Raw genomic sequence first — 25,323 nt, forward strand, 5'->3', positions numbered from 1 at the left:
GGTTAAATCAAATACTGCAAGTCTGTATAAGAAATAATCTCAGCACAACTTATACAAACCACAAATATAACTAATATCAATATTATTAATATACTGTATTTATTATTATTCTTATACACCTTACCGAAGGCGGTAATTTTTCTTCTTGTTGGTTGTAAAGAAATATGCCATTGATTCCTAAAGTTTGAACTAAAAATCATAAAGACTTTTACAGTCCTCTTCACCTATCCCCCTTACCCTGGCATCCCCACCCCCACCCCTTACCCCTAGAAAAAAATCACACAGAAAGACAGAAAATAGAATAGATACAAAAGCTATTTGGTGAGAGAAAACCAAAAATCAAACTAAACACACAGAGTGACGAGTGTGAGATATAGAGAGAGAAACTACTTTAGGAAAAAGAACATACCTTTACTTTACTTTTCTCTCTCTAAAAACCACCAAACCCCCCACCCCCACCCCTTACCAACCTCACAGTTGATCAAAACCATTTTCCATAGCTTCTTTCACACATACACACACTACTTTCACAAACAGACACTCTTCTTCTTCACTTCTGTTCATACATATTTTATTTTATATATACGTATAGTCGTACATATAGATACATCTATATAGGTTTGTGTACAGAGAGAGAGGAGGAGGAAAATGGAGAGGTACAGTGGGACCCAAGCAATGGAGGGTGCACCGGTGGATCCGGTGTCTGAATGGGCTGTTCCAGGCGGAGAGACGGGGCTTGAAGGTGAGTTGTGGAAACTTGTTTGCTACATTTGAATTTCATGTGAATTTCGTTTGAATTTCACACCAAATTGCTGCTCTCAATTTGGGTAATGTGGGTTTGTTTAACGATCCTTTTTTTTTTGTGTTGATTTTCCTTAATGCAGAACCTATGTGGCAGTTATCACTTGGTACTGGACCAGAACCCTACCCTGAAAGGCCTAACGAGCCTGATTGTATCTATTACTTGCGTACTGGCTTCTGTGGTTATGGTGTGAGGTGTCGGTTTAATCATCCACGGGACCGTACTTCGGTAAATGAGTTTTTTTTTGGAACTTTTATTTTGGGGGTATGAAAAAAGATTGAATTTTTAGGGTTTATTTTGCTTGATCACTGATTTTTATGTGCCCAATTGGGGTTGATCTTATGATTTGATGGGTTTTCTCTTGTGGGTTTTGTTCTAGATGTGTAAAGTTTGATCCTTTACTTTTTGTTGGACATTTTTGAATTCTGATGTTAAAATCTTGATAAGCATTGGTTTGAGTTATATTTGTACTAATTAGTGGATGGGTGTACTTAAAATCCTGCATTCACCTCTGGTGATTCAAGTTTAAGAGATCTTTCTTTTGTTCAGATTTGTTGTTGTTGGTTTTTAGTTTAATATGTGGCCAAGACTGGGAATTTTAACATGCATTTGGTTGTGTTGGGTTTTGTGAACTGAACGGCAGGTTTTGGGAGCGATGAGAGCTACTGGAGGAGAATACCCAGAAAGAGTGGGTCAACCTGTTTGTCAGGTAGGTTTTCCTTACATGCTATGCTATCAGTTTCAGAATGTTGGGTGTTTTATTGAATGATCAAATTCGGAAGAATATGTGGTTTCTGGATTAGGCTCTGGTTAGCTTAATCAATTCGTCTGCTTGCTGTTGATTATGTACTACGTAAGCTCTCATCTTGTTAGTACAATCAATTCGTCTTCTTGCTGTTGATTATGTAATATAGGAGCTCCCATCTGGTTAATTTAATCAATTCGTCTGCTTGCTGTTGATTTCGTACTACGTAAACTCCCATCTTGTTAGTACAATCAATTCGTCTTCTTGCTGTTGATTATGTAATATAGGAGCTCCCATCTGGTTAATTTAATCAATTCGTCTGCTTGCTGTTGATTTCGTACTACGTAAACTCCCATCTTGTTAGTACAATCAATTCGTCTTCTTGCTGTTGATTATGTACTACGTGAGCTCCCATCTGGTTAGTACAATCACTTCGTCTGCTTGCTATTGATTCTGTACAGTTTGAACTCCCATTTTGCTGATCATAATTCGTCCTTTTCCTTCTTTTGGATCTTTGATGTGCTAAATGGAAGCTTATGGGCTCTTCAATCTGGTGTAGTATTTATAATTCTCCTAGACTTGCCATATATCTGTCAGATGCATACTGGAAAGATTCAATTTGCCTGATTTATCTGTGATAATATTCGTCATCTTGCTGTCTGATAAGTGATAAGTGCATGAACTTCTTTTCCTGTTAGACATGAATTCGTCCTTTTGTTCCTTGATCTGGAAATTTTCCATTACCATGTTTGTGAATTCAACTCTAAATTAAAAAATTTCCATATCTGATAAAAAAAATTCACGCAAGGGCCGGGAGTTGTGTACTATCCTCGATTGTCCATGTAAATTTCAATTTTGGCCCACAGTTTCATCCCTTCTATTGATCATTTTCTTGATAATATCTTTTGTCCATGTTCTGCAAGTGTTTTTATTGTTCATGATAATAATACATTTTTAATCAACATTTCCTGATGTTGGAAAAACTCGCATGGTTGAATTATCTATGTTACTTTTTGTTTTTGTTGTCTCTGTAGCAGGATATGTTTTTTCTTCTTGGTAAGCACTTTTTTTTTGTACTTCTGCTAATGCTGTAAGTTCTACTTATAGGGAATGCATTCTGCATTGCTTGTTTGTGCTAGTAAAACATGCTTCTATTTTTTATTTCTTTTGTATTATGGAATTCAATGACTGTTCTAAACATTTAGTTTGAGTAACTGGGTTTAGTTCACTTCTCATCTTTGGAGTGTTAATAATTCTTCTGTTGGAAAATGTGCTTCCACTATATACCAGCTCCCCATGGTTCATATGTTGATTTAGTCTGAGGAGTGAAGGTTTTCTATCCTTGACATAAAAATTCTCTTTATTTGGAACTTTTATTAATGTAATCCTTCTCCTTTGATTCTATCATTCTATGTCATAGACACTTCCCGTTTGCGATTGCATCTCTTGATTACGTTTAAAGTTCTGAGCTTTGCTGCTTGTTTGTTTTTAAAATAATCTCATGTTTTCCATCCACTTTGGAACTCCTGTGTGGTCTATCAGAGTCGTTGTCTCATTAATGTACATTATTATCATTTCAGTTTCATGCTGAAGATGTTTCTCCCACCTGTATGTTGATTAGATTGCTTTGCAGCTGAACACCAAACATTCAGTATCTTCTCCCAATTTTGTGGAGTTGACTGCATTTTGATGGATTTGGCTTTCTATGATTTGTCTCAAATGTTAAAGTAGCTCATCCTTCTTACTTTTTAGTTGATCATCAAAATAAAAAAATTGAATATTTTATCTTTTTTTTATCAAAGAATGTTATATCTGCTTTCCTTTATCTTTATAAGATTTGTTCTGTACTTAATACTTAATATGTTCTCAAATGATAAGCCACTGTCAGATGCTTGCTTAAAAAATTATGATTTTCCTATTAACTGTTGAATGTGCAGACAGTTGCTCAGCCAAAAGTGACTGGTTATGTGTCCTGGTTTTCTGGCGACTTCTATTTGGATATTTTCATATATAAACCTACATTTTCATTGCAATAATGCTAGTTGTTTCTAATTCTGATTTGCAGTACTATATGAGGACAGGAATGTGTAAGTTTGGTGCTTCATGCAAATATCATCATCCAAGACAGGGAGGCGTATCTCCAGCACCGGTGACAGTTAACGTTTATGGCTACCCGCTGCGTCCGGTCTGCCTTCTTTTTGTTTTCAATCAGTCTTTCATTTGATTATTTTGTTTTGTTCTGTTCCGTTCCTTGTGTTTTCTTTTCTTTCTTTTGGTTTTACTCCTTGAAAAAGTTTCAGTATGATTGTTTCCTTTTGAGTTGACTCATAGAGTTCCTGTCACAGGGGGAAAAGGAATGTTCGTATTTTGTGAAAACAGGGCAGTGTAAATTTGGCGTCACTTGTAAATTTAATCATCCACAACCTGCTGGAGCACAAGTGCCTGCACCAGCAGCTGGACCTGGACCTGGACCTCTGACTGCGCCAGCAGCTGTTCCTGCACCACACATTTATCCAACGGTGCAGTCTCCTGTTCAATCAGCTCAACAATACGGGGTAGTTTCTGGCAACTGGCCAGTTGCAAGGCCTACTCTACTTCCTGGTTCATATATCCCTGGGACTTATGGTTCTATGCTTCTTCCCCCAGGGATGGTTCCTCTACCAGGTTGGACTCCTTATCCGGTAGGTACATCATAAATGCTTCTTTCATCTCAATTTTTCTGGATGCACCAACTATCTGCTAAGTTTTAATTTATGCGGTATAGGCCCCTGTTAATCCAGTTCCCTCCCCAAGTACTCAACTTGCTGCTGCAGCAGGCCCCATGTATGGGCTTTCTCAACTATCTCCTTCAGCACCTGCCTACACAGGACCATATTTATCTGTTCCTTCTCATGCCGGTCCTTCTAGCAGCAGTCAGAAGGAGCATGCATTTCCAGAAAGGCCTGGACTTCAAGAATGTCAGTACTACATGAAGTATGGGGACTGTAAATATGGATCTTCTTGTAGATACCATCATCCACCTGAATGGAGTGGACCTAAAACAAGTTTTATCCTCAGTGCTATGGGCCTCCCTCTTCGTCCGGTGAGAATCTTTGTGTGCAATCTTTAGATTGAAATTCTACGTATGGGTCAGCACATCAGTGTTTCTAATTTTTTTTGCTAAAGCATTCTCCATGAGTCCATGTTAAATTTAACCTTTCTTTCTCTAACCTTTAAATCTGGTATTACATTACTATTTGATAGACAGACTCCTATAAATGCATGAAATAGGAAAGAAGACATTATGTGTCCTAGGATATTTAGGATTAAGCAATGCACTACTAATTGTGATGGTATATTGCATGAAGTGAAGAGTGTTTGAATTATTGCATCAGACAACTTTTACAAGGAGGTATCTGCATTTGTTGACATTGTTGCTATTCGAGTGGGCAGGGCTACTTTTTGGAAGGACAATTACTTAAGTTAGGAAATAGTATTTGAATTTGTGATGGAATATGTTGAATTTACTTTTTGTTTTAAAAGAGTTGATTGTCAAGGTTAAACATGGTATCATTAGTTTGTCATCTGCGGTGCAGTAATAATTGAAAAAAGACGATTACTTTTTCTTCTTCTCATAGTTGAGGAAAATACTTTTCAAGCAACAAGGAAAGTGCTTGTGAGGGAGGTTCTTGGGTTTTTACCGTGCAAAAGGATTAGGTAGGATGTTTGCTTTTCTTTAAAAAATAGACAATTTTTTTGGATATCAGATTCGCTGACGTATTCTCTTAGGAGAAACTACAGATAGTAAATTGAAGAGTGTTGAAGGATACTTGGGCTGAAGATGCTACATACTTGTTGAAAGTACATATTAGTTCTGATGATGAAATGCTGGTCTTAATAGCTCATGCTCACAGTTATTTCTGGCCAGTTTTTGGGTCTATCGACAAACAATTGATGTTTAGATGAAAACCATCATACTACTTTCAAACTGATGACACCTTAGTGAATCAGCAATTGGTCATACTATCTTGTTGTGTCTGTTTTACCCAGATCTGTGTGGTTGTTGCCGCAGTCTGACCTTTTAGTGCTTATCTCCTAGGTTACAGAGAATTTGGCGAACATCCTTTCTGATAATTTGCCCATGGCTCTTATGTTTCAATTAAGGAGTTCTGCAACTGCTGCAACTATATCTGATATTGAGTGAGGATGTCCAAGAAGAAATTATTGATTTACTGATTTTTGAATTAGTTGTTTCAACGTTTTTTCTATAAGAAATTCATGCATCTTGTTTGCATGTCTAAAAAACTAGGACGTTTGGGGAGAGCTTTCAATAGATTTATAATTCTAATATTTGTAATGCTTTGATCCAGTTAAGTGGTGTTTACTTTAATTTTATTACAATGTGAACGATCTGTTAGATACTGTACATGCTCCCTAGGCTTTTCTCTGCTATTCTCTCCATATCAACTCGGGATATGTAAATGGGTGACATCATATGAAGTTTCAGTGGCTTGGTAGTATAAAATATCATGCTTTTGTTCCCGATGCTTGCAGATGGTGAAATCTTACCTACTCTTCTGGGAACTACCGAACTTTTCTTAACTTGTCTAACAAAATAAATTACTGAACTTGAATGCATCTTATTTAAGAGTCAAAATAGCTTTTCCATGTGGCATGTTTACTTGGATTTCGAACTATCTTCAGATGTGTTGCTCATCACTGACAAAAAAAACATAGATTCTGGTAAGAGTGCAACATGTGATGTGTGGGCAGGCGCATATTATGAGTTTGAACCCTGCTGCAGACCAAAAGCCTGGTACTATCCACCAAGTTTCAAACTATCTGCCAGCTGGCCTTTGGGGGATTTATAGCTCCCCGTATTTTGTGATCTTATACTTCGTTCTGCTTTTAAAAATCAAATATGAAACTTCATACACCTTAAAGTTCAGATGAAGAAAAGTAGGAACCTGGTATGAAACGACCCCCTTTGCACCATTAGTCTAATGCCATATCTTTGCTATTTATGCTTCTACAAGTCTTGCATGATTCATTGATATAACAGTCTTTGTGTTAGTTGTGGGAAGCCGTAAAATTGACATTTTGGCAAGATTTTTGGTGCTCAACAAGTGATTCCGTAAATATGTGTATTCTGGATATGAGATGCATCCCAGCCTTCATATACTAAGCCATCAGCTATTGGTCATCCCTTCCATGAAGTACAAGTGGCATACTGTTTTGTGATTAAGTTTCAGTGCTGTTTTATATACAAACTGTTAAAGTTTCTTTGCTAACTGAATGTGCTAGGAACTTACTTGTCTTTTCCTTTACCTCTTCCCTTGATCACCGCCATTTCTTGCTGAAAAGTCTGTTAGTATTTGAAACAAGTGAATTCTGTAGTTTGAGTTCATACACTGCTTTGGTGATTTGGAAGATTAATTTTGTTTGTGTTCCTCTGAATGGTTTTTTCAGGGTGCACCAGTTTGCTCTCACTTTGCACAAAATGGAGTCTGCAAGTTTGGGCCGTCTTGCAAGTTTGACCATCCAATGGGATTGAGTTATAGTTCATCTTCTTCTTCTCTTGCTGATATGGCTGTTGCTCCTTACCCTGTGGGATCTGCTGTTGGTACTTTGGCTCCATCGTCCTCATCCTCAGACTTGCGTCCTGAAGTCATATCTGGATCTGGCAGGGATGGGTTCTCTACCCAAGTATCTTCCATGAACACTTCAAGCGGTTCAGTTGGTTCAATGTTTTCAAAGGGTGGTCCTGCTTCTCATTCTGGTGTTCAGCAATCTGTACAGAGTTCAAATCCTTCCGGTGGCAGCAGCAGCAGCGCAGGCCATGGAAGTGAGGCTCGCACATCAAATTGAGAGAAGATTTAGTGATCACATTTTTTCTGTTGCTCAATGATCACATGACGAGCACTTTATTTTTGGTGATAGTCCCTTTTAGGAGGATTTTATCCAAATTAGTCACACCTTGCTTCTTTCAATATTCAGATCTAGCACACACTCTAGTTCTGTCCCCCTCCACCTGCTGTTCATAAGGCCACCCGCCTCTTTACCTCATTTCGAATAAGTGATAATCCATCCTTGAAAGGTCCAACTACCCTCAGTAGAGGTTTGTAGCTAGTTTCTGAATAACAAGAAACAAAACACCACCTTCCATCTTAGATATCTGCAACCACGCCCCAATTTTTGGACCTTGTTGTGGCTATTTATGTTGTAGTGTTTTTTAGGGAGCGAAAACATCACTCCTACACCCCTTGTCCTTTGAAATTTAGGCTGTCTTCACCTATCCTCTTTAGTCCCCTTGAATACCAAGGTCTTCTTTCCACCCCTGTTTCTGCTTGGGAACTTTGTTGTGAAGGAACAGCTGAACTTACAGATTCTGAACCAGACAATGTTTTATTGTCTCTTTATGGGATATTTGATCAATACTTGTGTTGTAATATGAAGAATTGCTCGAATTTACAGTTGAAAATATCAAGTAACAACTTTGACTTTGTAAGAATTGCTTCCTTTTTCATTATCATTTTCAGTCTTTATTTGTTTCTATTATAGAAGATTATGCTTTCCCTTTTTAGTTGCTGTAAATGGTCTTACTATTGCTAGAGTAGGAAGCAAAATAATTCATATGGTAAAACATTTCTCCTTCTCCTAACCCAGGTCATTGTTAGGTGTGTTTAGACTTCAGAACTTGTTGGTCCAATGTAGCAGTTACAACCTCAATTTTGTTATCCAAGTAGGATATTGAATTGGAAAACTTATAAAATATAGAAAGAGATACTCTTGTTGGAACAAACCAAAATGAAAATAAGGGACTTAGGTTGAGACGGAGAGACTACCACCCAAGACTTACTCTCTCCTGCCACATTAGCTACGGTAATGTGTTGTCGTCTCCTTGTATGATTTTGAATAATACTTCCTTTGTCCCAATTTATGTGATTTACTTTCCTTTTTAGTCAGTCCCAAAAAGAATGACACATTTTTATATTAAGTAACAATTTAACTATACAATGTTTATTTTACCCTTAATGAAATGATTTACAGCCACACAAATTTATATCCTTCATTTTAGACCACAAGTTTTAAAAGTCTTTCTTTCTTTCTTTAACTCCGTGCCTAGTCAAACTACCTCACATAAAATGGGACGGAGGGAGTAATGTTTTTACTTACACAACCAGATGTTTGGAACGTTTCTTCATTTTAATTTTGAGTTTTGCAGTTATACTAAAGAAGTTGCTGTTGGTTAGACAAGACTAGTAAAGTGTTGTACAAATCTAATTGGAGATTGCATGTAAGTCTACAACTTCTCATTTTGCTTTGTACGACTTACTAGTATATCACTATCATCTTAGGACCGTCGACAGATTTTGGAAGCATTTTTAGAAAATTTTGTGGCTAAATATGTTTCGCTATAAAATTTGTCTACTCTCCCCCCCGGTCCACTTTTAATTGTCATATTGCGCTTTCGAAAGTCAATTCAACTAATTTACAATGTTAAATTAGATTACATTAATTTGATATTTTAAACAAAAAAATTAGATATTCAAAAACTACTATATATTGCAATTTTTTACATATCAATATGATGAAAAAATACATCATAAAATGTTAGTCAAAGTTCTTATAGCTAGTTTGATTCTAAAAAAAGAAACCATGACAATTAAATGTGAACGGAGGGAATAGTTTTTGGGACAAAATATAGCTATTGGTTTCTTTTTAAATTTTAAACTTACCAAAACTTTATATTTTATAAAAATAATTCATCTATTTATCACCCCAACTAATTCCTATCTACCATTTTTGGCCATCAGACCATGTTTATCATGAAGAGATTATTGGTACAATATTGGAAGATTATAGTAAAGAATAACTATTACTATCATTATTATTACTATTTATCTTTTTTCACTTATGGTTCTTCGTTACTAATTATAGTGGCTAGTAATTGTGTTATGATTTTGAAGATAATGTATTATCTAGTTCATTATAAAAATAATAATTTTGTGCCAAACTTATGAGTATTTCTTTAATATAGTTTTTAAACTTAGGGATGTAAGTCATGTTTCATGTTTTCCAAAAAAATAAATCAAAGTGAATAATGTTTTTAGACACTATAGACAAACACATTTTGAAACATCAAAACATACGTCACATCCCAAAAATATTGAAAAATTTCTATCAATTTTCAGTATGATATAATATTAATAATACACACATGCATAGTTTTACAATATTGTGCTTTTTTCAAAGAATTGGTCAAGTGTGGTAAAACAACAACTATTGTAAAAATAATAAGCTTGTTAATAATGAGCATACATAATGTTTGTTTCTTGGAACCAATGTTGTTGTTATAGTGATCGGTTCTGAACTGTCAAGTGATGATTGCCCCATTTCTTAAATAAATTGAAAACTTGAATAAAAACATAAAATAATATCGAAATATTTTTCACTTACAAAATCCATACTTAAATATATTATAGTACTATTGTTACATTCCAACTTTAAGACACCAAAAACTAGTAAAAAAGAAAAAGAGAAAGGAGGAATTAATTAGGTTGGCAAAAAAGTACATTAGATGGAATTACACTGAACAGAAAATAAAATAAAATAAAATATATCAAAATAGAGTAGTGTATCCAAATTCAACATCACCAAAAGTAGTAGCAGCAGCATTAGTAGTTTCATGATTAGGCATCATCATCAGCTGATCATTTTTATGATCAAAATTAGCTGCATTATTAATCTCCATGTTTGGATAATAATAACTTCCAGCTGCCACGTCATCCATCATTTGATTCATGTTGCTATTATTCATCATCGTCATGGCTGATAACTCACAAGTACTCTCCCATGACGACATGTATTTTTCCTCATCGAAGAATCCATTAGTACCATAAAAAGTGTTTTGATGATCATTGTTCTCTTCTTCACGATTTTTTATGATCATTTTACTCTGAGGAGTAGAAGAAGGTTGTTGTTGTGGTGGTGGTTTCAAGCAGCTATCGGGAACAATGCAATCTAATAAATAACCTGAATTTGTATTATTCATGTTATCGTGATCACTTAAAAAGACGAAGTTGTTGTTCTCGTTAGGTGATGAGCCATACGACGATGACTCATCAGAATTGGCGGTGGTAGTGGTGGTGATGATTTTAGTCTTGGTGTTTTTGATAACGTTGTTGTTACTCATAGGAGTATTGAAGTTGAAATGTGTATTAGGGTTCAACATGTTTTGGACATGTTCAAAAGGTGAAATAAGTGAAGGGAAATTAGTATTAGCACTATCACTAGTGTAAATAAAATTAGTCCTAGCTTGAGTGCCTTTCATAGAAAGTGCGGCTCTATCGTAAGCCAAAGCAGCTTCTTGAGCGGTATCAAACGTTCCAAGCCAATGCCTCTCTTTAGTCGTGGGGTCACGGATTTCTGCCGCGTAACGACCCCACGGCCTACGTCTCACTCCAAGGAACCGACCGGGTTCGGTTTGTTTACGACGTCCTCGTTTCTCGCTCGGCTGACATATGGCTGTGTTACGTTGTAACCAAGAATAACCTGTTGGTGTTCGGATTGGTTCGAACATGCCAAATGGTAATTGATTATCTGATGATATTGCAGGTGTGGAATTATTATTAGAAGAAGAAGACATTTTTTTTTTCTATATAAAAGTTGATTTGGGAATGAATAATGGATAGTGGTGTGTGTGGTTTATAGCTCTTTTTAAAGAGTGTTGGGCCATGATTATGGGGAAAGGGAAAAGGACAATGTGCACGTAATTTACTGTTTAAAGATTTTGATTATTTAGTTTTTTTTTTTTTCCCTTTCTAACAACTTTTGGATTTGTTACTTGTAACAAGTATCATGTACACTGTGTTTAAGTACTTTTAGTTTATCAACCCTTCTGTGTATGCCCACACCACCTTCACCCCCATCACAATTTAACCAATTTAATGAATAGATCTTTACATGTAGTATTCTTATGAGAGAGTATTGAAAAACACTTCTAAATTCGATGCAGATTGCCAGTTCATCTCTAAACTATTGACAGCCTTAAAAACATATTTTTATTTGACTAAGTGAACTTAAATATACCCTCGATCTTGCAACATGAGTGAATAGTGATATACATCCCTAGATTCTTGCAAAGTTTAGGGTGTTTTCAACACTTCTCTCGATTTTTAATTAAGAGTTTCATGCTCTTACAAGAGTTTGAGACCACTTGTTATGCCATGTGGCAGATCGGGGATATATCACGGGTGTATCTAAGTTAGGTAGTCAAGTAAAAGAGTGTTTTTAAGGCTGTCAATAGTTCAGAGATAAAACTAATAATTTACCCTAAAGTCGAGTGTCTTCAATACTTCTCTATTCTTATTCTTAAATCGTATATACATTATTCGATTCATATTAAGCGGTGTTTTTATCTTTAATTTGTTTTGATTGTGCTTCATGTAATCAAGAAAGTATTAGTATTTGTTTTCTTTCAAATTATCTCTATTAACCATTCAAAATATTTAAAATTAAAGTATCATATAAGTCTAGAGGAAAGAAAGGGAGTAATATATACAAATTCTCATTCAAATTTACTAATTAAATATTAAAATACTAACGTTGAATATGTGCAAGTTTTTACCTCCTTGATTCACATTAATGAAAAAGGTAGAGTAGTATATGTGCTTTTCCTCTTCTCTATATTCTTTTAATATTATATTGATATGGTGTTCACATTAGCTTGAGCTAATTTCAAATATTAGTACTCTATTATATTGGCTTCTTTCCTAATTTTTATCAATATTAATTGCTCACGAATATTACCAAGGGATCACCAAAGCTAATTTAGACCGATCAAAAGAAATTAACTAACATTTTTTTTAATTCGATAAATCTCGATAAAAATAATAATTAATTAACACATTTTTTGACGCACTTGTTTAGAAATATCCTTTCAAATTCAATATATCTCGATTATTGACACTAAAAAAAAAACTAATATTAGCTACAAACTTCCTCTTTAATCTATCGATATTTTACTTGTAGCTAATGAAGATCTATCACTAATTCTACAAAATAGAGGATCAGTGACAAATTTTACTGTATAGCTATAAAAATTTGTCGGTCGCCAAATCTCGTGCACGTGAATTGCTTTGATATATAATTGTAGTAGTATATATAGATATAGACTATGGAAGCCACGGAAGAATGTTGGAACCTATTACTAGCATATACTACATTTCTTTTTTTATCCAAAAAAGATAAAAAAGTTTTTGGCCTCATATGAAAAATATTTACCTAAACATTTTTTAATCTTTTCTGTGGTTAAAAACGGGATTATGGACTTGTCTAATTCAATTTAATCTTCCATATATATAAATGAAGTGACAGTTTTTACTGCCATAGTTAAACTAAGTAATAATCTAAAAATCCAATGAAAATTTTAAAATACAGAAGTGTACGTGTTTATCATGTCACACTAAAGAGAATAATAAATTGAAAATCAAATGGTTAATTAAAGTGTCTTTTAATGGGGATTATCTCTTCATCGTATCCGATGAATAAATAAATAAATAAATAAAGAAGTACACTCTTTAGCTGGCATAAATACAAAGTTAATTGTAAAAGGAAAATTTACGTAAATTTCACTAGTTTAGTAGTTAATTATATTTAGATATATTTTAGTTTGCAATATTACATATTTTACTAGATTTTGGGTTGTCCAAATACGTTCAAATACATGTATCTGGTGATACATGAGGATCATAATTATGTGTAATTTGTTCTAGATACACTGCATCAAAGTGGATTCACGTATATCTAGAAACTGAGATACATAACAAATCGTGCCTCCCTCGCTTCTCTCCCATATCGCTCGTCACTCTCCCATGTATCCGGTATTTCGAATAATGCATCTATCTAGTGTGTATCTTATTTCAGATACATACAAATCTCACTCGCCTCCTCCTCATTTCGCTTGCTTCTCTCCCTATTTTTGTGTATTTGGTAGCAAAAATACATGTATCTAAGTGTATTTTTCTCAATATATCGTAGAAAAAACTTAATTAGTGATAGAATACTTAATATTTTAAAATAGGTAATAATAGTATATATGGTAGTAAAGTATGTCTAATTACGTAACTTTTTCTAAATGTAATAGTGTTGGTGAAAATTTTAATCTCACTAAATTTATTCATAATTACTCTCACTATTTCAAAAATAGATTTTAATTTTTATTTGTCATTTTTAACATACCATTGTTCACTTTCACTTATCCAATATTTCATAGATTTTCACTTTTACTTGTCATTTTTAATATATTTAGGAAAAAATAATTAGTTTTTCGTATTTTGCTCTCCTAATTACTTACTCCCTCCGTCTCTATTACTTGACACACTTATTACGAAAATAATGGTTGAGATAGTGTGTTTACCATTTTATACTATTGATTGATAGGGTACCAAACATATTTACTAACTACCGTTTTCAAAGACATTAACTCAATATTAATAAATTGAGGATATAATAGAAAAAAGAAAATTGTTGTAAAAAATGACAAGTAAAAGGAGAAATCAAATTTGGAAATATTTGACAAGTAAATAGGGACAGAGGGAGTATTTCACAATACTTAAGACTATAAATCAATTTTTTTTAATTAAAAGGACTATGTATCAATTAATGTGAACAATATGATAAAAAATACTCATATTAATCATTATTTCTTAAGAGATGTACAAAGTCTAGAGTAAACAAGTAAAAGTGAATAAAAGAATATAAAAAAAACAATTATTTTTTTCTCATATTTTACCATTAGTATTAATGATTTATCCCTAAATTAATTTTATATATATCATCATTGCATAAATTTAAAATTTATAATATTATGTACCTTAATATAATAAAAATTAAAGATTCCGTTATGGTTAATCATTTTCCACTTACTCCAAAAAGAAATGTTAAAAGCGCGTACTCAATTTTTGTCTACATAGTCCTAGATAATCTCAAACGTTTGAATTTTGCAAGTAAAAATTGTATTTATTCACTTTGGATTGTACTATAAAGCACCGCGTTATATGCAAGAAAAATATCAAAATGAAATTCTTCTACACACTTGTCTCCTCAAAAAAAAATAAAAAAATCAAAGAGGTAGTTAAAAGATATTCTTCACGTTTAAGTGACAAATAAAATTATTATTATTATTATTAATTAGTAAACCATTCAATTATTGAAAATGAATAATAAAATAGATGTAAAATGAGAAATATTTTTTTAGTTTTTTAAAATTAAACAAGTAAAAGAAGAATGTTTATTTTTTATATAATAGACAGGTAAAAATTGAACGGAGGAAGTATTATTATGTAACTCCAATAACTTACTAATTAAGATCATAAGATACCAACAATGGAAAGATAAGTATGCCATGCATGTTACACAACCAAAATAAAAGGGGATATCGAGAAAAAAGCACACAAGTCAAAGCTCTATCTTTTCTATATTTTTGTCATTTCTATAGGCTTCACGCACTAACTTAACCATCATTGTTTCCACAGGATTTAGTGTGTCTTTCTTTTTTTTTTAAAAATAAATCTAACTTACATACATGGATATAATAAACTATTTCTACATTACCAACATAAGATATGATGCAATCGTGAGACTGTTTCATCTTTAATCATAGGTTTTGAATTTAAGTGTTGGATATGGAGAAAATTTATCAGGAGCATCCCCCTAGATGGATTTTGCAGAACGCAATTCGAATTTAGTTGGGGATCCAATGCAGACTCTAGACACCAGGTGGAAAATCAAATAAATAAATTATTTCTACATTATCAATGCAATTTAACATATTGTAATAAGTCATACATTCAAAGGTGTGAACTAGTGATCAATGAAGTGGTTGACAATCCTGAGATCTCAAGTTCAAGACTCAACAAAGACAAAAAAATACTAGATGATTCTTTTCATCTATCCCAAATGCTGGCTCGGACACTACGATCATATATTTTTTTGGTAATAAGTCATTATTTTTTTATTAATATAATTAGTTACCTATAATTGGTCTTTTAAACTAATAATCTAATTGTATATACAAATTTATATTGTTAATGTACTAACATTAAACTCTTTCATTTTCCCTTTACCTTTCCCATTGAGTAAATTGTTACAAAAAAATTACATTTTTTAAAATTAAATAGAATATAACAAGTTATTGATTTATTTTCTTAATTTATCTAGTTTTGTGCGAGTATTTTTGTCAGGGCTTACATTTCTAGGCAATGATTGAGATAATTAAGATGATCAAAGAGATTATTTTATGCAATTGCAATTTATCCAAGGATTAAAGCATCTTCACATTGAAAACTCCCATTTCAACATAATATCCACTTTATAATCATCATTAAGTGGTAAATCATATGAGTTTCAAGTTATATACATGGTTAGTATAAGAAACAAATGTTTACACTATTATATTTTCTTTATTTGTTGTACCAGATAATTTATTTATTTTTTAAAAATTACAAATTTCACATTTTAATTAAAGAATTACCTATAAATATTTTGTGAATGACCTATAGTGTAGAAATCTTTTTGCCATAAATATAACTTAGACTCTAAGTTTGTATATTAGACACGTGTCTTACATTTAAGCATCTGATTTGCCTACATCTTTGAAGGACAATTTTCACCACAAAAAAACCCTAATAATTATTCATAGTAAGTCTTAATTCACTGATATTTCAAACTCAAATTTTATTTTTGTAAGTTATAACTTCATGGATAAATATCAATTAAGAAAATGTAGCATGGTCAAAGTTAGGAAATTTTCAAAGAATCACAAAATAAAAAAAATCTAATCAATGAGAAAAACAAAGTTTAGAGGGGAAATTAATATTTTTTTTTGTGTTCAAAAAGAGAGAAATTCTCTAAGCAATTTATGGATCTCTGTCTTGTCCAAAAGTGAGTTATAAAAGGCTATAGTCAAAAGGGCAAAGAAAAAAAGAGTGGAAAGCAACAAGTATCAAAACTACTCATAATAAGCAAAAAGAAATTAATTAATTAATTAGTAGTATAATTAGTGGGAGGCACTAATTAATTAGTCCATTACCTAAGCAATTCTAACATGACACTTTTAACTTTTCTTGACTCACATGCTTAAATGGCATTGGGAACAACATAAACCCCCACCCCAACACAAAAAGAAAGAAAAAAACACTAATCATAGTCATAAAATCAAATAAATTTGGTCAACCCCTTTTTATGTCTTTTTGTCACTATGATTTCTTAATTCTATATAATGCTTTGCCACCACCCTTCTGGTCTTTGAAGTGACTTTATTACATAAAATTATTGAACTACTATTATAAGTTTAGGAGTGGGACAAATGTGAGAATTGGGATATGATTAAAAAAAACAAAGACATTATATAATTGAAGGTTGATTAAAATATTAATCTCTTGTGTGACATGGACAAAATCTATGATGCTTGACTCATCCACTAAATATTTCTTCCCCTCTTAAGTTAAATCATAACTTAAATATATAAATGGTTTATCGCTAATTCATCACTAAATAAAATTAGTTATGAATATTACTATTTAGGTGTAAAAATTTTTACTTGTCACTAATTTTAATTTGTTTAGTGGTGCACATTAAATTAAACACTAAGAACAAGAGATTGCTCTTGTGAAACTACTCAAGTGCAGATTTGAGATATTAATAAATCAGTAGATATATATAATAACACTATATCCATTTCATTTTGTAGTACTAGGTGAGTATTTTACTACACAAACAGCATGCATATAAAGGGGCATAACACATGAAAATGTGTTTTTAACTTAGTTTCAACTATATCTATGTCATTCAATTTCAGATGTGCACAAACAGATACTTAAATTATCAAAAAGTTGAAAACATACACAACCTACATGAAAAATTGTGTGAGATGTATACATTCTACATGACATATTACGTGTGTCTATTTGTACAATTTTATGATCCTAATTTAAATGTTTAGTTATACACATCCAAATTGAAAAACATAAATATTAATTAAAACCAACTTAATTTTAAAATGCACTTATGCATCATACCTATAAAGTTCAAACCGAGAAGACCATATAAGGCAGCCACATCCATTGCCAAAATACTATACTATAACAACAATCTCTTGGACCATCTATTTCTTTACTTCTCGCAAACTTTAGATAAATAATGCTATTAAATATCTCGTACACATTTCGACACCTCTTCTAGATAAAATATTATTTCTTATTAACTTTGGAATTATATAAACATACAGTTTAATTTTTGAAAAAATCAATAAATAAATTCATATTTAACATTTGAAAAGGATGAATAGTTGGTCAAGGAACATATGAAAAGATGTGAACCACTTGAGGTTTAATTAGATAATAGAACAGTGATCATAAGTTGAAATTTCATAAATTGAGGGGTTTATGTTTTTGGATATTATTCTTGAAAAATAATTAATAATAATAAGTGGGGGCCTCCCTTTTGAAATTTTAATTGAGCTTCTATACTGACAAAGGAAACTTATACATGTGTAGGAGTCAGATTAGAATTTTGCACATTCTTCAAAAAATTGCACACACTTTTGGTGTAAGCAATATAAAGTAGTAGTATACTATATAGTATAATAAAATAGTTAAATAAAATTAGGGTCATCCGGAATTTAGGGATAAAGATTATTATTATGATATGACATTCTAAGCCAAGGACTTGAGAACATGAGACCTTGGACTTTGACGGGATACGATTTTTTTGCTATCTTTGACCAACCACATAGAGCTTTACATCAACATGGCTCCAATTACAACTCAATGCTCTCCTCAAATTTCTGTCCTCAAATATTACTTTCTCAATTTTAATTTATTTGTCTTTCTATTTTCTTTTTGTGTCTGTATGACATGTTTTAAGATAAAATTAAAAGATATTTTGATACACTCGACAATATCTTTTACTTAAGATCACAAAATTATTAACTTTTCTTTACTTTCTTAAATATAGAATGACTTGGGAGACCCCACCTACCCACACACACGCGTGCGCGTGGGTATATATATATATGAGTTCAACTGCCCTTCCTTCGGAGAATGGAGTCAGGGAGTGAGGAGACAGAAAAAAATTTAATACCTTAAACCTATAGCTATCAATAGTTCGCACATTTGGTCTCATGTTTTAAGATAAGATTAAAAGATATTTTGATACACTCTACAATATCTTTAATTTAGATCACAAAATTCTTAACTCTTCTTTACTTTCTTAAATATAGAATGACTTGGGAGACCCCACCTACCCACACACGCGCACACACACGCGCGCACGTATATATATATGAGTTCAACTGCCTTTCCTTCGGAGAATGGAGTCAGGGAGTGAGGACTGAGGAGACAAAAAAATTTCATACCTTAAACCTATAGCTATCAATAGTTCGCACATTTGGTTTTGTCAACACTAATAAGCGAAGAGCTCAAGGTCAGGCAAGACAGTCTAAGAGGCTATGATATAGTTGCCTCAAAATAAGGGGTTATATATGATTTTACATTTATAAACAACTTTACAGATTTTGTTTATGGATCTTTGAAAGTTTATTTTCATTTTCATGAAATCGTGGAGAAGACATGTCCAATCTAATGAATTTTGATCCCTTATCTCTCGGCTCGAGAGGGAACCAACAGCCGTGTTATCATACATGATAGCTGAGAAAAAAACTATGTAACTATGTGTGGAGCCTTTTATACCTTAAACCTATAGCTATCAACAATCTACACCTTTGGTTTTGTCAACACTGAGAAGCGAAGAGCTCAAGGTCAGGCAAGACATTCTAAGAGGCTAATAGTTGCCTCAAAATAAGGGGTTATATATTATTTTACATTTATAGACAACTTTACATATTAGTTTATGAGTCTTTGAGAATTTATTTTCATTTCCCTGAAATCGTGGAGAAGACATGTCCAGTCCAATGAATTTCAATCCTTTATCTCCCTGTTCGAAAGGGCACCAACGGTCGTGTTATCATACAGGATAGCTGAGATAAAAGCTATGTTACTTTATATATATATATATATATATATATATAAAGTAATTAGTTTACAATAAATATAGCAATAATTTTTTCACATAAAAAATATCCCTAAAGCAACAAAAAAATGTGAGGTTTAGCCACGCTAGAACCGTGGCTAGATGGGAGAAAAACCGTAGGTAAGCTGCTTGTTTTTTTGTATCTCAAGGTATTTCTCACATTATAAAATGAAAACAACAGTGATGGAGCAAATTTCTAACTCTTCCATACAAAGGACAAAAAAATCTCAACAAAATAATTGTATGTGTAATGTACCGATATTATATAAATAGTAATTTAATATATCAGTATTGTATACATAATGTATAATCATGTATATATGATGTATATCTATGCATAAAAAATATACATATATACATATGCATTGTGTATACAATACATTATTTCCTTATTTCTATTTCACTTTGGAGGGAATTAAGAATTTCCAATACTTAGTAGTCCTTTCAGTAGTTTTGCTGCCATTCATGCTCTATCCCTTATTGATTTTAAAGATTGTAATGATAGAATCTTCCGCCTTTTTGACGAGCTTTTGCCTTTTCATTTCATTCTTAAAGAAACGATGAAGAAGAAAAAGACGCATGAAAAAAAGAAAAAGAAGGGCGAAGAGTGATGTAGAAGAAACACGCGACTATTTTTTTTTTTTTGGAGGGGGAGGGAATTAGGGCTGAATGACCATTTTAGATAGTTTAAATAAATTGGACTAAAAAGATGGTAAGTAAACCTTATGGGCTAACATTTTTCCTATTTTAAACCCCTCTTATCATTGAACGAGCTTATATGTCATTAATATTACTGAATTGAAAATGGGTAATTGCACGCATTTAAACAATATTTTACACTAAAATATTAATTTTCTTAAAAATAATAATTTAGTTATAAGAAAAAACCTATCTTCTTCTTCAACCATCCCTTCGCTGTCCCCAACCCATTCTCCAACCCTCTCTCCTCTTCTTCCTCTTCTAATCCACCCACCATCAGGGGCGGATCCACATACACTTTTTCGGGTGCTCGAATATCCATTACACTCGACATAAAATTGTTTATATATACATAGTAATTTCTTTAATATCTGATTATATTAAATGTTCAGCATCCAATTAACAAATTTCTTAACGGGTGCTCTAGTTCAAAAGCTAGTTTGAAAGTTATGTCTTTTGGGATGTCATGGGTTCAATTCAATTCTCATTGATAACAATTATTTACACATTTTCTTCTCTTTTTTATTTTTATTTTTGGTATACTTAACTTTTAGTCTTAATTTCTTTTACGTTTTATGAATTTCTCGTAACATGAAAAAATTTAAAAGTCATATTCAATTACTTTTCTTATTTTTCTTGTGAAATTTTCGCTATTTTGTTAAGAAATCCTTCAAGTTTTGTTTTTTGTTTTTTTTGTAATGATAGTATTAATCTTATTTTGTTCTCATTAATATTTTAAGTATCGCGTTAAAATATTTATGCACTTATACTATGTATTTATAATAATTTTATATCAAAAGAAGTGAACACCCACAAGTTGAAAATTCTGAATCTGTCACTAGACCTATACAAGGGTACTATGGTCTTAACAACCATAACAATGAGATAGGTCGTTACAATACTAAATAGAATGTATTGCATTAGTTACAAATAAGTTTAAAAATGTACCAAATAAGATATTAGTAATAAACAAAGTTAATGTATGCATTATTTTTTCAAATACAGTCTACCAAACGATCCTAACCGTAAATACTCAAGATATTTAAAATTATAAAGTCAACTAGGACATGAAATTTAAACTTTTTTTATTAGGGGAGATTTTGTGAATTAATTGGACATTGATATTTGCAGGTTTTGTCTCAAGAATGGAAGCAAGTAGAATTCCTAGAAAGTTGTCTAAGTAGCTCATCACTGTCAAATCCTATGTCTGCAATAACTCTATTATTGTATTAATAATTTTTATGTACTTCCTTATTTACTTGCTAGACAATAAAGTTATTAACAGTAAGTATTAATACAAAAAATCAAGAAATAAATACGTAAGATTATGACATTTCATTGCAAAATAATAGTGTACTTCTTTTCAGAAACCTAATAATCTCTTGCAGTCGTAAATAAGAGGAATTTTTTCACAATTGAATCCAATTCTCTTAACGTAAAATGTTACGTCTTTTTAAAGACCTAATTCATTTTTTTATTGTTAGATATTTATCTCATTCTCAATTGAATAGTGTTATTCATTAAATTACGACAATTAAGGAGTATAATTATGAGAGTCCGGAGCCAAAAGGGCAAAAAAAATTGTCAAAAATTTTAAAATGGCACATCATATTTTTTTAAAACAAAAAAGGCAAAATCGTTACTGCTGAAGTGATTTTCCTCTGACACATATTGACGCCGCTTACTCCGTTTGGCAAAACTTTTTTTCCCACAAAAATCGTTGGCACAACAACGATTATTTAACTCCAATTTTTTTCTCCAACTAATATCGCTGCTATGTCAGCGTTTTCATAGAAAAAAAATTAAATTTTTTTCATGAAATCGCTGCTTTGGCAACTTTTCTATTAAAATTTTATTTATTTTTGAAAATTTCGTAAAAAAATTCTTAAAAAAATAAAATATCAATACATAAATTTTATATTTTATTAACGATGTATTATTATATTAGTAACAAGACAGAAAATTACAAAAAAAAAAATCAAGACAGAAAAATACATAAATTAAAAACGATATATTTTCAATACAATTTTTTTAAAAAAAATAAATGAAAAAGCGATTTTAAAAAAAAATTAAAAATTAAAAAAAACGCTGCCAGGACAGCGATTTCTAAGATTATTTTTTTATGTAAACGCTGCCATAGGAGCGATATTAGTGAGAGAGAGAAAAATTCGATTAAATAATCGCTGCTGTCCCAGCGATTTTTGCTAAAAAAAAGGAAAACAAGTTTTGCAGGGCAGCGATTTTTATTTTTAACGGGGCAAACGGCATCAATATGTGTCGGAGGTAAATTGCTTCGGAAGTAGCAATTTTGCCCTTTTGATTTAAAAAAAATATGATGTGCCATTTTGAAAGTTTTGACAATTTTTTTTACTCTTTGAACTCTGGACTCATAATTATGATGATTTCAAAAATTACTTTATGTAACTACTTTAGACGATATCGTCCCATGTTACTATTTTTCTATGTGCACTCTGCATTCTTTTAAAAATCGTGGGCAAACTACGTACACAATACTCTTTGTAATATTGTCTAAAAAAAATCTTCATAAAATAATGAAAACAATTGCATGATATTAGATTTAAGGCATGATATATATATATTTGTGTTTAATTTCTAGTGTTCTTCTCGTGGAATAGAAAAAGGTTTAATTTATTGTATCAACAAAGTGAGGAAGGACCATTAGGTTCTCTTAATATACATATACATATATGGGGATCCAACTAGCAAGGATCGAAATGGGCGGATTTCATGTCAAACTCTTGATCTATTTGTTTTGGCCTTAGAGGATTAAGCTTTTTGAGAGCATCACACTGCGATTGAATGGAGGATTTTGAGAGATTAAACTTTTTGAGAGAATAGATATCTTATTGAATGTGATTACATAAGAATTTTTTCTTAGAGGAGATTGATAGTCCGGTTTGAAGAGCTTTATTTGCCTTTAACTAATTGGGCTCAACTGTTACCAACAATATATGCCTTCAAACTTTGAATTTACATAAGTAGACACTTAAATTTATATAAAGTTGAACAAACAGATACATGTAGGCTGTAGCCTATGTGACAATTTGTGTATGTGATATTCTATGTGTATTATAACACGTAAATGTCTATTTCAACTTTATATAAATTTAAGTGAGAAGTCAGTTAAATGACACATTTATTTATTACTAGTTTTTCGACACGTGTGTTGTACGTGATTATTAATTCAGAAAATTTAAGTGAAGATTTGAATAATAAGTTTTGCACAAAATAATATTGCACATTTTTTTGTGAATGTTCAATGTGGATCATCATATATATCTCTTATTCACACGAACCTACGAAGATGGTCAATGAAAAAATTTAGGATTAATTAGAGAAATCTCACCTTTTAGTTTACTTATTACCATTATCCCCTATAAGTTTTACAAATCTCCAAAATCCCTCATTTTCACGCATTAGATTAGTGTATCTCGCGCATCAGATTAGTGTATCATGTATAAAATGTACATCAAATTAGTGTATCATGTATAAAATGTAATGTATATTACTTAACGATTAATGTATCTCGTGCATCAAATTAATGTATCAGCGCTTATATTATTGTATCCGTTTGAGGGATTTCTGTAATTATAAACTTTTTAATGGATAGATTGTAATTTTGCCTTAAAAGTATGTGATTTCTATAATTTGCCCAAAATTTTTATTAGTTAAATGCAATAATGTATATATTTATTTCAATTTGATTAGGTTCAATCATGTAATTAGTCGTATCTCACTAATATTACCTTATAGGAAAAAGGAAGATCTTAAAGGTAGATACGAGGAACAATGAACCGGATTCTATGACCAATCCAAATCACGTCAGTTTATTTTTTTCTAGTATCGTAATCAAGCAATTTTCCCATGTAAGCTTAGTACGGTCATGAACAGTTACACGTGGACACTGTTGCCATGTCATTCAGTGGGTCCCATACTATGTTACACGTGTCAAGAAGTGAATGGTCAGAAAAACAGGTATAAAGTTATATAAGGACAAGTTGAATGATGAATGAGTACATACGTGTGAATATCATATAGGCTATGCTTTTATATAAAATAAATAAATAGGGTTTCCCTTACTTTAAACAGTAGAAATAAAATGAAAAAACACTCAGTTTGGTAGTCAAAAGATACTCACGTAACTATTAGATTGTGGTCGTGAAAATTGTGAAATTTGAAAAAAAAAATGTAATGGAATTTTTTTTGTATATTTTATATAAAACTAATATATTAATTTACATTGAGTTAAATCAATTTAAAGATATTTTTAACGAAATATGAAATGGTATATTTTGGGTTAAATTTATTTTCTACAAAAGGCCTCACCCAATCTTACACCTAATATGTAGCTTTTAAATCTTTTCAGCTATTAATGTGAGACTTTATTCGCACACCCAACCCTCAAAAGTTTCACATGGCTCATCACCATGATCCACGAGTCAATTTTGAGATTCACTATGTGCTATCATCATCGTCTGAGTATTTATGGCAGCTAACGCCTGCAACTGGCTAGCTTCTTTTTGTATGTGAGCGTCTCTAAGCTTGCAACATCGAACCCCGTCCTTTCAGCTGCCATAAGCCATACTCCTCCCGTTGGATCTGATCTTTGATATTAGTTGTTGGGTTCAGTCATTCAAAAATATTCTTAACAAGATATGATATTATCCCATTTTGGGCCAAGCCTACATAATTTTTTGGGAAAATTGTATATAATAGCAAACTATTAATTCAAATTAAATGTTATAAATATAGTTTGATTTAATTGTACCTCATAGCAAACTGTTGCTATTTCACCTCTCTCCTGGTGAATCTCGCTCGCCACTCTCGCTCTCTCCCTCGCCTCTCTCATTTTTTATACAAACGCAAGTGTATAAAGTGCGTTTGTGTTTGTATAAAGCGAGAGAAAATTGTATATATACATATATTTTCGTTCCCCTCTCTCCCCTCTCCCAGATCTCGCTCGCCACTCTCCCAGATCTCGCTC

General features: G+C 32.0%; 2 protein-coding genes across 2 annotated transcripts; one reads left to right on the plus strand and one right to left on the minus strand.

Annotated features, from left to right (window-relative positions):
• Nucleotides 1-320: 320 nt before the first annotated feature.
• On the plus strand, nucleotides 321-8,071 carry LOC102595615 (zinc finger CCCH domain-containing protein 34). Its single transcript, XM_006342695.2, has 7 exons — nucleotides 321-742; nucleotides 885-1,030; nucleotides 1,446-1,511; nucleotides 3,613-3,732; nucleotides 3,893-4,228; nucleotides 4,312-4,629; nucleotides 6,996-8,071. The coding sequence occupies exons 1-7, from the start codon at nucleotides 649-651 to the stop codon at nucleotides 7,392-7,394; spliced, it is 1,479 nt and encodes a 492-aa protein (XP_006342757.1). The 5' UTR covers nucleotides 321-648; the 3' UTR covers nucleotides 7,395-8,071.
• Nucleotides 8,072-10,149: 2,078 nt separating this feature from the next.
• Nucleotides 10,150-11,175, minus strand: LOC102593425 (ethylene-responsive transcription factor ERF086). Its single transcript, XM_006342771.1, has one exon. It carries the CDS (start codon nucleotides 11,173-11,175, stop codon nucleotides 10,150-10,152), a length of 1,026 nt encoding a protein of 341 aa, XP_006342833.1.
• Between the last annotated feature and the right edge of the window lie 14,148 nt (nucleotides 11,176-25,323).

This window comes from Solanum tuberosum, unplaced genomic scaffold (assembly GCF_000226075.1).
Source record: "Solanum tuberosum cultivar DM 1-3 516 R44 unplaced genomic scaffold, SolTub_3.0 scf00035, whole genome shotgun sequence".
Taxonomy (NCBI): Eukaryota; Viridiplantae; Streptophyta; class Magnoliopsida; order Solanales; family Solanaceae; genus Solanum; species Solanum tuberosum.

Excerpts from the sequence above, each read along its gene's own strand:
- LOC102595615 (XM_006342695.2), top strand. The coding sequence starts at position 649 with ATGGAGAGGTACAGTGGGACCCAAGCAATGGAGGGTGCACCGGTGGAT. Across the intron at positions 1,512-3,612 it reads TGGGTCAACCTGTTTGTCAG|TACTATATGAGGACAGGAAT; the intron begins GTAGGTTTTCCT and ends TCTGATTTGCAG. Across the intron at positions 4,229-4,311 it reads CAGGTTGGACTCCTTATCCG|GCCCCTGTTAATCCAGTTCC; the intron begins GTAGGTACATCA and ends TATGCGGTATAG.
- LOC102593425 (XM_006342771.1), bottom strand. The coding sequence starts at position 11,175 with ATGTCTTCTTCTTCTAATAATAATTCCACACCTGCAATATCATCAGAT.